Below are 12,537 nucleotides of genomic sequence, written 5' to 3'. Positions count from 1 at the left end.
CAAACAAAAAGTTAAGAGTTGGTCAGTAACTTCTGCTGAAAAAACCCAATTTATAGCCACTAGCCACTGTTGTTTTATCCATCTACATTTAAACACTCACCACAGTCCTAGAAACACCAAATGCTTGAGACACATTTTAGTGCTTAAGTCATAGCTTTAAAGTCCTTAAATAATCAATAGGAGCTTAATGTTAAACCTGCACTTTTCTAGGGGGGCAATCACTCAGTGCTCCGGACCTAACAGGACTGACTTCTGCTTCTTTAGCACTCGCATAAATGTCAACAAATTCAGCACTGCACAGTGAGAGAAAGGAGGTGAACAAAGCCAAGTGCTTCTGAAAAAATGGTTAACGGTCCAATTTCCATGCTACATGTATGTCACAAAAAGAAGAGTCAGGAAGAAAGAAGGTTTCTAATATGCAATTTCACCCTATAATGTCTCAAATCATTACATTTTCCAGAAAAGAGGCCCTTCTCATCTTAGATCTTCAAACTTTAGTCAGGACAGAAACTCAGTAAAATTGCTTTAACACAATATCTTGGTGCTCTTTGCTCTAATGATCTTAAAATTCAGAGAGAAAGGGTTTTTAAGCCAAATAGATATAACCGTGACTATATAAGGAATAAATAGGCTAGTCAGCCATCTTTACAGTATTTGGACTCAAATTCAGTGGTGGTAGAAAATATTTCTTATAAAAACCCATTTCCAACCTCCCTATTTCTTCATTCTCCTATATATTAAATTTTCTGGTTTTGGACAGTTGAGAAAGCTACTCCTTTGGGAACAAAGAGTGACTAAGCACTTCCTAATGGTCTAACAAAGCTCCTTTTTTTTGTTCCTGTGTTTCAAATTTGTATTTCTGTCATAAAGTCATAACAGTCTGAAGATCCAATTAAGGAGGAATTAGCAAAACTCCTGCAAGCTTCCATGGTACAGAATAAGGCTCACAGTCAATGCAGGTTTATAACTACTCCCCTAGTCCCTATTTATAGGGACAGGTACATTCTATGGTGGGAGGAAGTGACCTCAGTGGGAGCCGTTCTCCAGCAATGGCAAGCAAGCAATTGCTTTCTATAGGAGAGACAGAATTCCTTGCAGGCCCTGGAAGCCTGATGAGACACAACTTCTCTGCTATAAGCACACGTCTGGCATCTGATTACACCTCCTAGGGACTGAGGAGCAGAGATTACTCACTGCACCCAGGCTCAAAATGACACCATTCTGGGCCTGCTTTGTACTTGATGGGGACCACCCAGAAAGGTGCAGTAAGCACAAAACTCCGTCAAACAGAGATCACAGAAACAAGTACATTAAGACCATTTAGTATTAGAATTGACACTAAACTGGTCAGAAAAAGGCAACTGTACCATTCAAGGCTGATCTGGACCAGAAATAAATTTTTTCTTCATGTATAGTTTAAAATACAAATACTTGAGAGATCAGAATAAATTATCACCAAAAAAGGACCAAATCTTGCTCATGGCATTCAGTGCAGTTCTGCTCCTAAACACCTTTCCAACAGCTCAGCTGGAAAATCTGCATAAACCCATGTAAATCATAGTAAGTTTCAACCACATTTTTAACAGGGACAAATTCTATCACTGCCACAAGAGTCCCCCACCCCTGTGAAAATACCAGTTCAGGCCCCAACACTGATCTGCTGTTACTGTCTTGCAGAAAAACATACCCAGGGGCTAGTCCTTATCTGAGAGGAAGGGCTCATCTCCCATAAGACAAGTGCCCTTAATGCCAGCTATACAAACAATGTTTCTAAAAGGTTTCTTGCAGCAATGTCTTATTAATGCCTGAGTCACTGAAAAGGCCCATTTGGAAGTTTCTCTTAATGACTTCGTCTCTACTGTGACGCTCATTATAGGGCCACTTACCTCAGATATTGGTAGACACAGTATAAAATTCAGCAGAAGCTCTCTTATTGATTACTCTCACACATCAGACAGCTTTTCACAGAATCAGATTGCAAGAATGTCTGGCTCTGTCTGAGACAGTAGCTTCTTTCACAATTATTTAAGGAGTTAGTTAACTTTGCTATGAACTTCAAAAACTTAATTGTATTAGCAACACCTTAAAAATAAAGTTCAAATGCCTGATTTTCTTCAAGGTACTTTCACTTTCTGTGGACTCTGAAAATCTTCAAGGACTGCTCTGAAAGTCAAGGTCTTATTGAAAAAATAATTGAGCTACATTTGCATGTGAGATTTTTTAAGGACAATGCTTTACACAGTTAGAAGTGGTTGTTTTTTTGATTTATGGCATGTTCTTCCTTTCACATTACTTCGTACAATTGTTATTTGCACTGCAGTAGTTTTGAGAGAGCTGGGTCAGAAAAAAGCCTCCCCTCTTACGCACACTGAACACACCCTCAAGAAAAATAGGACTTTCAAAAAGGGTTATGGCACAAGAGCCAGCAGGACCATGCCTAGCTGAAAATCACCGATTTCAGAATGCCCAGAGAAGGGCTCATCTCTCCTCTGGAATTCATGGGTTTACCCACCTCTGTCTGAACATCTGCTTCCCCAGGAGCAGAGCTGCTGCTGCTGTGAGCAGACAAAGGTGGTGCTTGGTTTCTGGCCAGAAGCCACATGCTTCAGAAAAAAGGTCTGACCAAGGGCAGAAACAGTAGCTGTCACCTTTACACATCTACAAACTGAGGATACACCTTACTTTCCTACTTCATTACATCATAGAAAAATCACACTTGAGACAGTGAAGTGAATAAAGTCCAATTTCCTGTCCCTCCCATTAAATTAATGCTGATATCCAAGATGTCTTAAGTTTCCAACTATGGCTTTTTGAGGTTTAGAAATGAATCTTTCTCCTCCTCCTTTTAATTCTCTATCTTTTCCCAACATAAATATTAGAGTACCTTTTATCTTGAATGTGCACCATGTATTTTTTCTTCCCTTAGTCATGGGATTTCAGGTCACCTGTTTTTGCAAAGCTTGCAAGAACATTGTATCTCAAACTCCTATTGGTCTCGCAAGTCTGTTTTCTGCTTGCCTAAAACCAAACCAGGTCAAAGCAAAACATCTCCCTCAGAGACCTCTAAGACTATAAAGAGAAGTTTGTTTATCTTCCAATAAGAGTGGGTATTTTCAGCATGCTACGGGACAATTTTAAATCTAACATCTCAAAATTGCTGGAGAGAAGAGACAGTTAAGCAAAACCCAGCTACAGGTGGTGAGTTACACATAGTTTTTCATTTAGTTTTATGCTTCCCCTACATTAAAAACCAGTTTGTTTTCAGGAGACCAGCTCAGTATTGTGTTAGTACTGGCCTCAGAGTAAACCAGCCAGTCTAGAGAGAAGTCTCCTAGAGACAAGGCATTCAGGCAGAAGCCAACTGGATTTCCAAACAGGCTTTCCACAAGGCAGCTGGTTGTCTCTCAAGCTCCAACATGGGATCAGTGCACTTGCCTGATGCTTTGAGAAGGAACTCCTTGTTTCACAAGATTACAAAGCAAAAGGCATTTAGGAGGGGAACAGCCAAAGAAACCCAAATGCATGGGATTATGAACACTGTAGCTAGAGAACAAGAAAGCAGTAGATACTGCTTTCTTCTCCTATTCTTCTGTGCCCACTCTCACTCTTCAGCCTTGTGAGGTTCAACATGGCATTGTAGCAGGAAGATGTGTGAGTAGCCCAGCCAGTATCCTCATTTCTGCTGGCAGAACCATCCAGTACATGGACACTGCTGTTCTCCCCATTTCAAAATACAGATCATATATGGGATTGGGTGCTTAGCAGTCCCTTGCAAGCGTGGGACAGAAGGTCAGCACTGGAATGGAAGGTCAGCAGACAGACTGAAGGGAACAGCCAAGCTGTGGAAGACAACACCTGTGCCCCCACAACAGGAGAGATCCCTGGCCCACTGACCACACACTCAATTCAGCCAATTTTGAACTTTTTGATTAAAGTGCATGAGATTTTTAATTGGTGCCTGTGAGCTCTTGAAAACTGAGAAGCACTGCAACCAAGAGCAAGGTTCTGTTACACAGAGGCACCTGACAACTTACCATCCAGAGTAGCCTAGCAAGCCACACTGGCCACAAACATCCACTTCGAAGGCATCACTTGAAATCATCAGCCTCTCCAACAAAAGCATGCTGGCTCCATAACCTATCAAACAATCCCGTTCCATCTCTCCAAGACGTAAACCACCGTCACGGGATCGACCTTCAGTGGGTTGCCTTTGAAATAAATATTTGAGAAATGCAGTAAGTACCCCAAAACATGCATTCTATGACTCCAGGCTATCTTCAAACTGTAGGAACAACACAGGGTTGACGGACATTACAAACCAGAGCTGCTGATCCCACAAATGTGTTGCTCCTGTACCTGCAATATGATGCAGTTCTGTAAATGGCAACTGCAGCACCAGGCCACAGCTCTTTACCTCTCAGAATGCAGCTGAATAAGTGAAAACAAAAAGATGTCTAAGAGTATCCAAGACAATCTGGACACAGATTTGGCATTTTTCTTGATGAGACATTATTGTTTGTAGCTAACAAAATGAAATGATATTCAGCAGTTAATGAATCAATCATCAACCTAATGCTTCAGCTGAACTACAGCTAAGACTAATTTCTAAAATAAAGGTGGTTCTGATCTGTGAGGGAACACCCAAATAAGTCAGCAAATGAGTAGTATATATATTGCTAACTCATTACTGAAATGCTATTTTTTTAAAGTAACATTTATCCAGTTTATTTTTTTCATGTATGATGGTTAATAGACCGATTTTTGTGTTCTATAGGTTGTTTTACACAAGTCAAACTTTTATTTATTGTCTGAGGAGACTTCCTGTCCTTATGGTGCTAGAGGAAAATTTTAATAAAGCAATCAAGTATACATTAAAGATTTTGAAGTAAAAAAATAAGGTACTATATATAATCTAACATTAAGACTGCGTAAGACAATCTTTTTGTTGGACACAATCAAAATTTTTAACCTCTTGTTTGTCATTCTGCAAGTTCATAGTATCAGTTCTACTCTCATATACCAGTACCATGATGTAGTACGTAGGATGCAAATATCAGAGCAAACTATGAAACAAAAACAATCCTGAATTCCTACAGCACTAATATACTGCATGCATTTTAATGAATATTTCTATCTTAGTATATTCCCTGAAACATGACAGCAAAGAGAAGGAATTTAAAAGAAGTTACTGAGCTTCACTGCTCCCTGAAACCTCATGTTTATGTGCTGTTTCTGACACTTGTAGCAGTGTAATCCACCTAAAATATTCAATGACAGATCTGGCCCATTACTTTTGGAGTTTATTTTGTTTCTATTATTTCTAACAACTGAATTTTTTAAGCTTACTAAAGACAACAAAAATAAGATTTTGCCAACTTGCTGCAAATCACAGGAAAGAATTTATAAAAGCCTTCAACATCTAATAATCTTTTGTAACACGTAAAAACTAAGCCTAATTACCAGATCAAAACACCTTGTAAAGATACAAGTTGTATTTGTTTTTAGGGGCAAGTAGTTTCTCTTACTCTGACCGCAGTGGAACCTTAAAACGAATCTGCTTGTAATTCAAATTGTCTTTTTCATTCATATAACCTTCTGTTTTTCCCACTGTTGGGAGAATGGATAGAAGTTGTTTACATCCTGATTAAACTCCCCAGGGCCCCCTCCCCAGATGATAGCACCATCACTGTTCAGATGCTGTTTTAAAGGCTAACCCTGTGGTGAATGCAGCTTCTCTTGTGAAGTGCCAAGAGGCAGATTTTAAAAGCAGTTTGGACCTCCAAGGAATCACATATTTGCTATGGTGCTAGAAGGGCCCAAGCTGTTTTTATGAACTGACTTCTATAATATTATTTAATACACTAGTCTGCTTTCAGAGGTTTCACCTGGTGCTGCTGTTCAGGATAAAATAGTTTTACAAATGTAAGCCCAAATAAAGTCTCACACCAATTATGGCAAGATAAAACCTCTGGAAGTAGTATGGGGCCTCAACACCATGCCTAGATATGCCATAGGTCTTCCAACAGATCCAGGAGGAACATTTTCAAGGCAGATGAAATTCCATTAAAAAAATTAAAAAAGCTCCCCAAATAAAAAAAGTCCAACCTGAACCTTTAGCTGTCAAATTTCACTCCTACTGGCTCTGACCTCATTGAAAGAAAAGAAAACAAAATTCCACCTACCTAAAAAGTAGTCTTCTCTAAAGTACCAAAAATTTCAATATTGAGAGTGAATATTAAACTTTGAAATAAGTCTATCTTCTGCTTCCTAAGATTATCAGATTATTTTTCTAGTTCACACAAGTTATAAAATTCTTCATATAAAAAGTTGTTTAAAATGTTAAAACAGTACTTATAAAGCATCTGTGCTTCCCCTTTCCCACTATGCACATGTACACTGCAGCTGTTGCCCTGGGCGACTAACTTCTGGGCGAAAACTTCTTTATTCTAAATATAACATCAGAAAACAAATCAGACTCTTGAAAACAAGATTTGGAATATCAAGAAGAAGAGATATTTTTAGTATTAAGGAAATATGTAAGTTCCTAAAATACTCAAATGCTAAATAAAATGCAGTGATACTTCAAATAAAAAAAAAGAAGTGATCTTCATTCAATACAACTGTTATTTTTAGAACAAAAAAGCATAAAACAATTAACTTCAGTGTTTTTAAGCACATTAAGAATTTATTGACATTAATTCTGCATTTTCTGCAAGAACAGCGGGTTCAGCTGAACGGTCTTGTACTTTGTTTCACTGGCCAGTGGGGGAAATAAGTCTGCCTCCATGGTCTCAGCAGATCTCCTTTGTGCCTGCTAGGGAGAACAAGTGACTAGTTTGAATGGAGTTGTTTGCTGAAACACTGATCTCCAAGAAGTGGAACATTACCTAAAAACCCTGCGTGAAGGAGGAGGGCATCCCATGCTTGCAGAGCCCCAGAAGAGGGGAGCCCTGAGCGCTGTTGGTCCCATTGCTCCCCTGTCGCACAACAGGACCTGGCACATCTGACATGTCCAAAGACACAGAGGTGGCAGCTCTGACCATGTCCATCAAAACAACTCTGCATGCAGAAAGCTCACATTGCTCTCTTGTAAGAAAAATTAAAAGCAGGTTTTCTATTAAAAAGATTGAGCAGGACTGGGTATCTGTGCAACACCACATATAGAACTGTTTTATACATTGTCAACTACCCATGGCATTGAAATTAAGGATTGCATTTCACTTCCAGTACTAGTCCAGAGGGCAACATCCTGGTGGGTTTGACCATGGTTGACAAAGAGTGCTGCTTAGCAATTTTGCAGTCTTGTTTTAATCAGAACAATAGCTAGAATCAGTGATGATCAAGAAGCTAAAGTATTCTGCCTTATTCCAGATGGAAATACAGCTTTGCTCTGTCACTTAAGGTACATTTGATATATAATAAAATGCACTTAAGACAATGACAGCCAAACTCCACGTTGGAAGCTGTTACAGGATTACTTTTAAAATCAAAAAAGAATGTTAGATGCAATCTACTCTCCAGGAAGTGCAATGGATGATAAAACAATAGCGAATATGAAAGCTGGCAATGCCGACTCTCTCAGCAGAGACAATGGCAGTAACAAATGTTTTATTATTTCAGGAGAAAAAAGAAAATTCCTGAAAGACTAGTCAAGAGGCAGCATAAATTGAACATCCACTAGCTTTCCTGAAAGTCAAATAAGGAGCCCTAGTTAAGTAGTATGATGCTACTGACTAAACAACAAATTTGCAGAAAGGAAATGATGGGGGAAATCACACAAACTTCATCTTTACATATAAACATTACATTGACTTGGTACTAAGGTTTCATTTAAATTCAGTGTCTCTGAACAGCTGAGAAGTTGGGGAGGCAATACAAAGGCAGATGAAGGGATTTGGGTAAGCCAGGAGTTCCAGTAAATCCTGTGTACTGTTAGCTAAGATAGAGTTATCACTTTCATGTGAAAGACCAATATAATGCTTAACACTGAAGAACAGAAAGTAGGACAGACAGCCTATTATTTGGGAATATCATTTATGTTCATATAGGCAAGCAGCTGTGATTGTGCAACACCTCCTTTTCTCAATGTGGTTGATGAAAAAGTTCAGACAAGAGTTACAAAATCTTTTCACGATTTCTTTCCCAGTTCAACCACTGGCATTTATTTTCACAGAAAGCACAAGTTTGTCCTATAGACAGCGTGAGGTTGGAAAGCAAAAAGGCATAGAAAATAAGCAATGAAAAGCCAAAGAGGAAGACACCTCTGTATCCAGTACAGCAGAGACCTGCCCCTCCTTTCTCTAACAGCACATCAATAGGTAGACACTGCACTTTACTAAGAGCTGTTGTGCAGCCAGGCAAAGCAAGAGTGGTGGATCCTCACATGACCAGAGGCATAAAAATAAATGAAGAATTAAAGAATACAAATCATACTTGTTATAGGGAAGAGTAAGGGATAAACACGTCTGTGCTTACATCTTACAAACAGTACAAAGATTGCTACAGTAAGAATCAGAAGTTTTGACAGGTCAAAAAAAAGGTGCCACCATGCAGGAGGTGAGGTATAAGGGTCTACTTAATAGCCTAGAGAGACTGGCAAAAGACATTTGGAATAATCTTCTACGATTAGCTGGAATTTAATTTTCTGGCAAGTTTCAGTAAATAATCCTATTGTGATGGAGAGAGGTGAACTAAATGATACCTTAGAAACATACCCAAAGCAAAGCCTGTGCCACTAAACTCTTTTTCGTGAGCAAAGAATATCAGAAACTTTGAACATGAGTGCAAGGAGACACAGACCTTGGCTTTAAGGAGAAAAAGTAAGTAGCACCAGTAAAACCAGGAGGCTTCAATTTCCCCAAAGGTTTTCTCAAAGTATGTTGAAATATTAGATCATACTTTAAAATGTCTTCCTTCTACTCATAACTGATTTTGTTAAAGAAAAATACTTACAATACGAGCTAAAATACCTAACAAACCTCTTAAAATACCTATGACATGAGCAATTTGACAGGAAGGGGCCCACAGTGTGTATGGTCAATCAGAGATGATGTTTTTACCAGCAGCTAGCAGTAGTTTGAGAAGCAAACTCAAGTTTTCAACCACATAGAGCACACCTGACCCTTCAGAACAACCTCTTGCCACAGTCCACTGTCAAGAGTTTTTAGTCTGCAACAATATAGTAACAGTTCAAAGCATTTCATGCGAAGGACCACAAGGTAAAAAGGCTCAGTTTTAGAGCAATCAGTCAGCTGGGCATACTTCTGCACATACATAAGAATTTTGTACTCAGCTTGTAATAATACCTGGTGAGCACTGCTCTGGGACCTCGAGCTCTTGCATGCATTTTATCCAACACCATGTGCTTCAGTTTCTGGTAATACACGGGACCAAAATAGATATATGCTTCCAAAGGCTCCCTGAAAGAATAAAAAGCAAAGCAAAACTGACAACCACAGTTAGCACACATCTACCTTAAGAGAGGCAAGGGTGCCATGTACAGGAGAAATGTGATAATGAATCCTAGAAAAATGTGTTTGGGCTTTCTGGGCAACCAGTCTGAAACCTCTTTCAGGGCAATCTTCTGAACACAGAGGCAGTACACTGCCAACACCACACGCTGCTGTCCCCAGTGCAGCAAGAAACAAGCTCCTGAACTCTGGTCATATGTTGTGCAGACACGCTGCTACAGCGTGCTCTGCAGGTACCCGTGTCAGCTGTAACATGGTAAGCCCCTCCTCTGTATCTGTACAGGAGTGTTTCAACAGTGTCATCAATAGCCAGGAAGGATGGTAAATGTCTCAGACTCTGAAGAGTGACTTAGGGTATTTCTGTTTACATTCCTTCATAAAGGTAAGCATATATGTAAGCAAATATATCCAGCATAAATGCTCAAAATATCCTTTTTGTAGGAGCATTTTAAGAATTTGCATTTGCATGAATCGCTTAGCACTGGCACACTGTGAGCCTGACAGTGTCCTCATCCCCTAATTCTCCCTGCACAACACCCTGAGGCACAACCCAAAGCCCAGATGGGTGAAAGCCCTCCTGGCTGTGCATCAGCGCAGCTGCCCTGGCAGCACTGCCCAGCAGCTGCATCCAAGGGACAAAGACTGCTGCCCTGGCTAGTCCTGGGGCTCAGATGAGCTGGGTGAAGGGCTCTTGAGAACTGTATTTAGGCACTTTCATCAGCTTGAGAACGTCTGCGAGCAGTACAGAGGGTGTTACTCCATTCTGTGAGCTGGAGTATGGCTAAAGATTTTTGTGTTTAAAACACCCCTAACTGTAAGAGGAGTGTAAGCACCTAAGGATCAGAAAGCAACCAGTGAAAAGCACTCAGTTATTTCCCACCTACCACCTTCACCCAGCTACCACCTACAGCACTAAGAATGACCAGAGTTAACACCGACAGACTCAACATGGCCACAATTTGTTTGAGGGAAAAGAAAAAAGGTAAAATGCAATGTAAAAACAAGCAGAAGACAACAGTATTATACCCTTTCAGAGTCATTACTGATATTATGCAGTGTTATTCCAAAAGTTGCTATTGAAGAAAATAATAAAACTTCATTAGACATTTGAAATCCGCAAACTTTCACATTCTTATGAAATCTGCCTTCACGTTTCATAACAAACAGATTAAGCCTCTGTAATTTGCTTGGAAAAAAGTATTAGTATCCTTAAACAAAGTCTCTAAAAAGGGCCCTTCAAAGCTGAAGTTTGGGGACAGGGGATTTTTACAGCTAGATGATTTTATTCTCCCTAGGAAACATGATTAGTCAGATTTTTTTTACAAGCTACCATGATATACAAAGAGGAAGTGTTTCAAGCACCAGGATACTTGATATACAATTTATGGAATATGGAGTGAATAAGGAAAATAAAATTGTATTTCTGAAACAAAAAGAGAAGCAACATATGGAATAAATTGGCAGGAAAGGCAATTAAAATAAAAAGTATATTAAAAAAACTTGCAAGAGAGACCTAAACTTGCTTCTTGAGAAGAAGGGGACTGGAAGGATAATAAAAATAGCAGGAAGGTAGGATTAAGATACATTTTGGAAGGGCAGACATGTGAAGCCATATGGCCTTTTCCTGTTCCTAAACTATCTTATGTTCTTTGAACTCTGTGTCTCAGAAGCCAGTCTGATCAACACAGCAGGAAGTTTGCAGATTAGAGTATTATGCCAGACCGAAACATTGTGTAATCGAAAGAAAAAAAAAAAGGAAAAAGGAAGAAAAGAGCACACACAAAATATTCCCAAGAACAGATGCTTGCCTCCAAATCCATATTTGCAGTACTATTAAAGTCAACATGAAAATGCTTATCTGATTCCAAGCATATGCAAGACTTTCTGTTGACAGAAATCTGACATTTTTTCTATCTCTCAAAAAGAAAGCCTTGTTTTTAGCTTTTTTTTTTTTTGCCAGGCAGTAAAACTTGCGAAATTTTCATATGTACCACGAGGGCCATTCCTATTACAGCCACACATACACTAGCAATTTTTAAAATGTGGAACCACAAAATGTTTCTAAGAAAAAAACCCCAAAATGCACACTACTTTTCAGCCTCTTTTCTCAATCTCACAGAGCAGTTTTCAAACAAGAGAAAGTTCCTGAGCTCTGAGACATGAGAAGATTTTTCAGATGTGCCTCAACAGAATTTCTCCACTCTCCTGAAACACCTAAATCTAAAGAGCAGATTCTTACCCAGTGATCCCAGATGTTACATAGTCCTTCCCTAGGTAGTTATAACCATGGCGAATAAGATCTTCACACACATCCTTAACTTTACTGCCGCCAAAAGCCGTTCCATAGTGAAATCTGCCATCGAGCACCCCAGCCTTTCCAGCCAGGAGTTCAATCAACTTTCCTACCTGTCAAAGAAAAGCAGAGTTAGCAGCCTGGTCACTGGGACAAGCAAATTGCTGGATTGCTCACAGCACAAGTTAGTCAGCGAAAGTATCCCAGATGGCAGCCTGGGCTACTGCATGCAACAGGAGGAGTGGAAGCAGCCCAAGAGCCAGGAGTACTCCTGTGTGAAGGGGAAAACTGGACTCATCACAGGGTCTGGGAACACCCTTAAGGTACCAAGTCAGGCAGTTCCACTTCTTCCAGTTATCTGAAAAATGGGCAGGATCTGTGTGGCCTTCTGCTGTATGAAACAGCCATGGAGACTTGATTTGCTGCAGTGCAGCAGGGGGAATAGAAGGGAAGATGCTAACAAAGGAAGGAAGATCAGAGGCTGTATGAAGGAAGCACTGAGGTCCCACAAAAAGGCCAGGCAGCGAGGTGTTTAGCAGGCAGTGACTCTGCAGCACAGGTGCAAGACTCGCTTAAGTTCCAGGGAGATGTGTATAATTTAAGAAGTTTTACAGGTCTGCATCTCTAATTGAAGCTCCTCTCCAACCTTCACCTCACAGTCTGCCCCAGCCAGATTAGTAGGCACAGGCAATAGGGAAGGAAGAACAAGAAATTTTCAAACACAAAAGGCGCAAGTGAAGTATTCAGTAGCATCCCTCTTAGCTTGACACAGAA

General features: G+C 39.9%; 1 protein-coding gene across 1 annotated transcript in view; it reads right to left on the bottom strand.

Annotated features, from left to right (window-relative positions):
* Window positions 1-12,537, bottom strand: part of POLR3B (RNA polymerase III subunit B) — a 72,361-nt gene that overhangs the window by 3,540 nt on the left and 56,284 nt on the right. The window contains exons 23-25 of the mRNA XM_058804683.1: window positions 11,710-11,876; window positions 9,306-9,419; window positions 4,035-4,208 (exon numbers count right to left, since the gene is read on the bottom strand). Coding sequence (XP_058660666.1) covers window positions 4,035-4,208; window positions 9,306-9,419; window positions 11,710-11,876 — 455 coding nt within the window. The remainder of the gene's footprint in view (window positions 1-4,034; window positions 4,209-9,305; window positions 9,420-11,709; window positions 11,877-12,537) is intronic.

Source organism: Ammospiza caudacuta, chromosome 5 (genome assembly GCF_027887145.1).
Source record: "Ammospiza caudacuta isolate bAmmCau1 chromosome 5, bAmmCau1.pri, whole genome shotgun sequence".
NCBI lineage: Eukaryota > Metazoa > Chordata > Aves > Passeriformes > Passerellidae > Ammospiza > Ammospiza caudacuta.
This window is presented reverse-complemented; position numbering and strand designations above follow the sequence as displayed.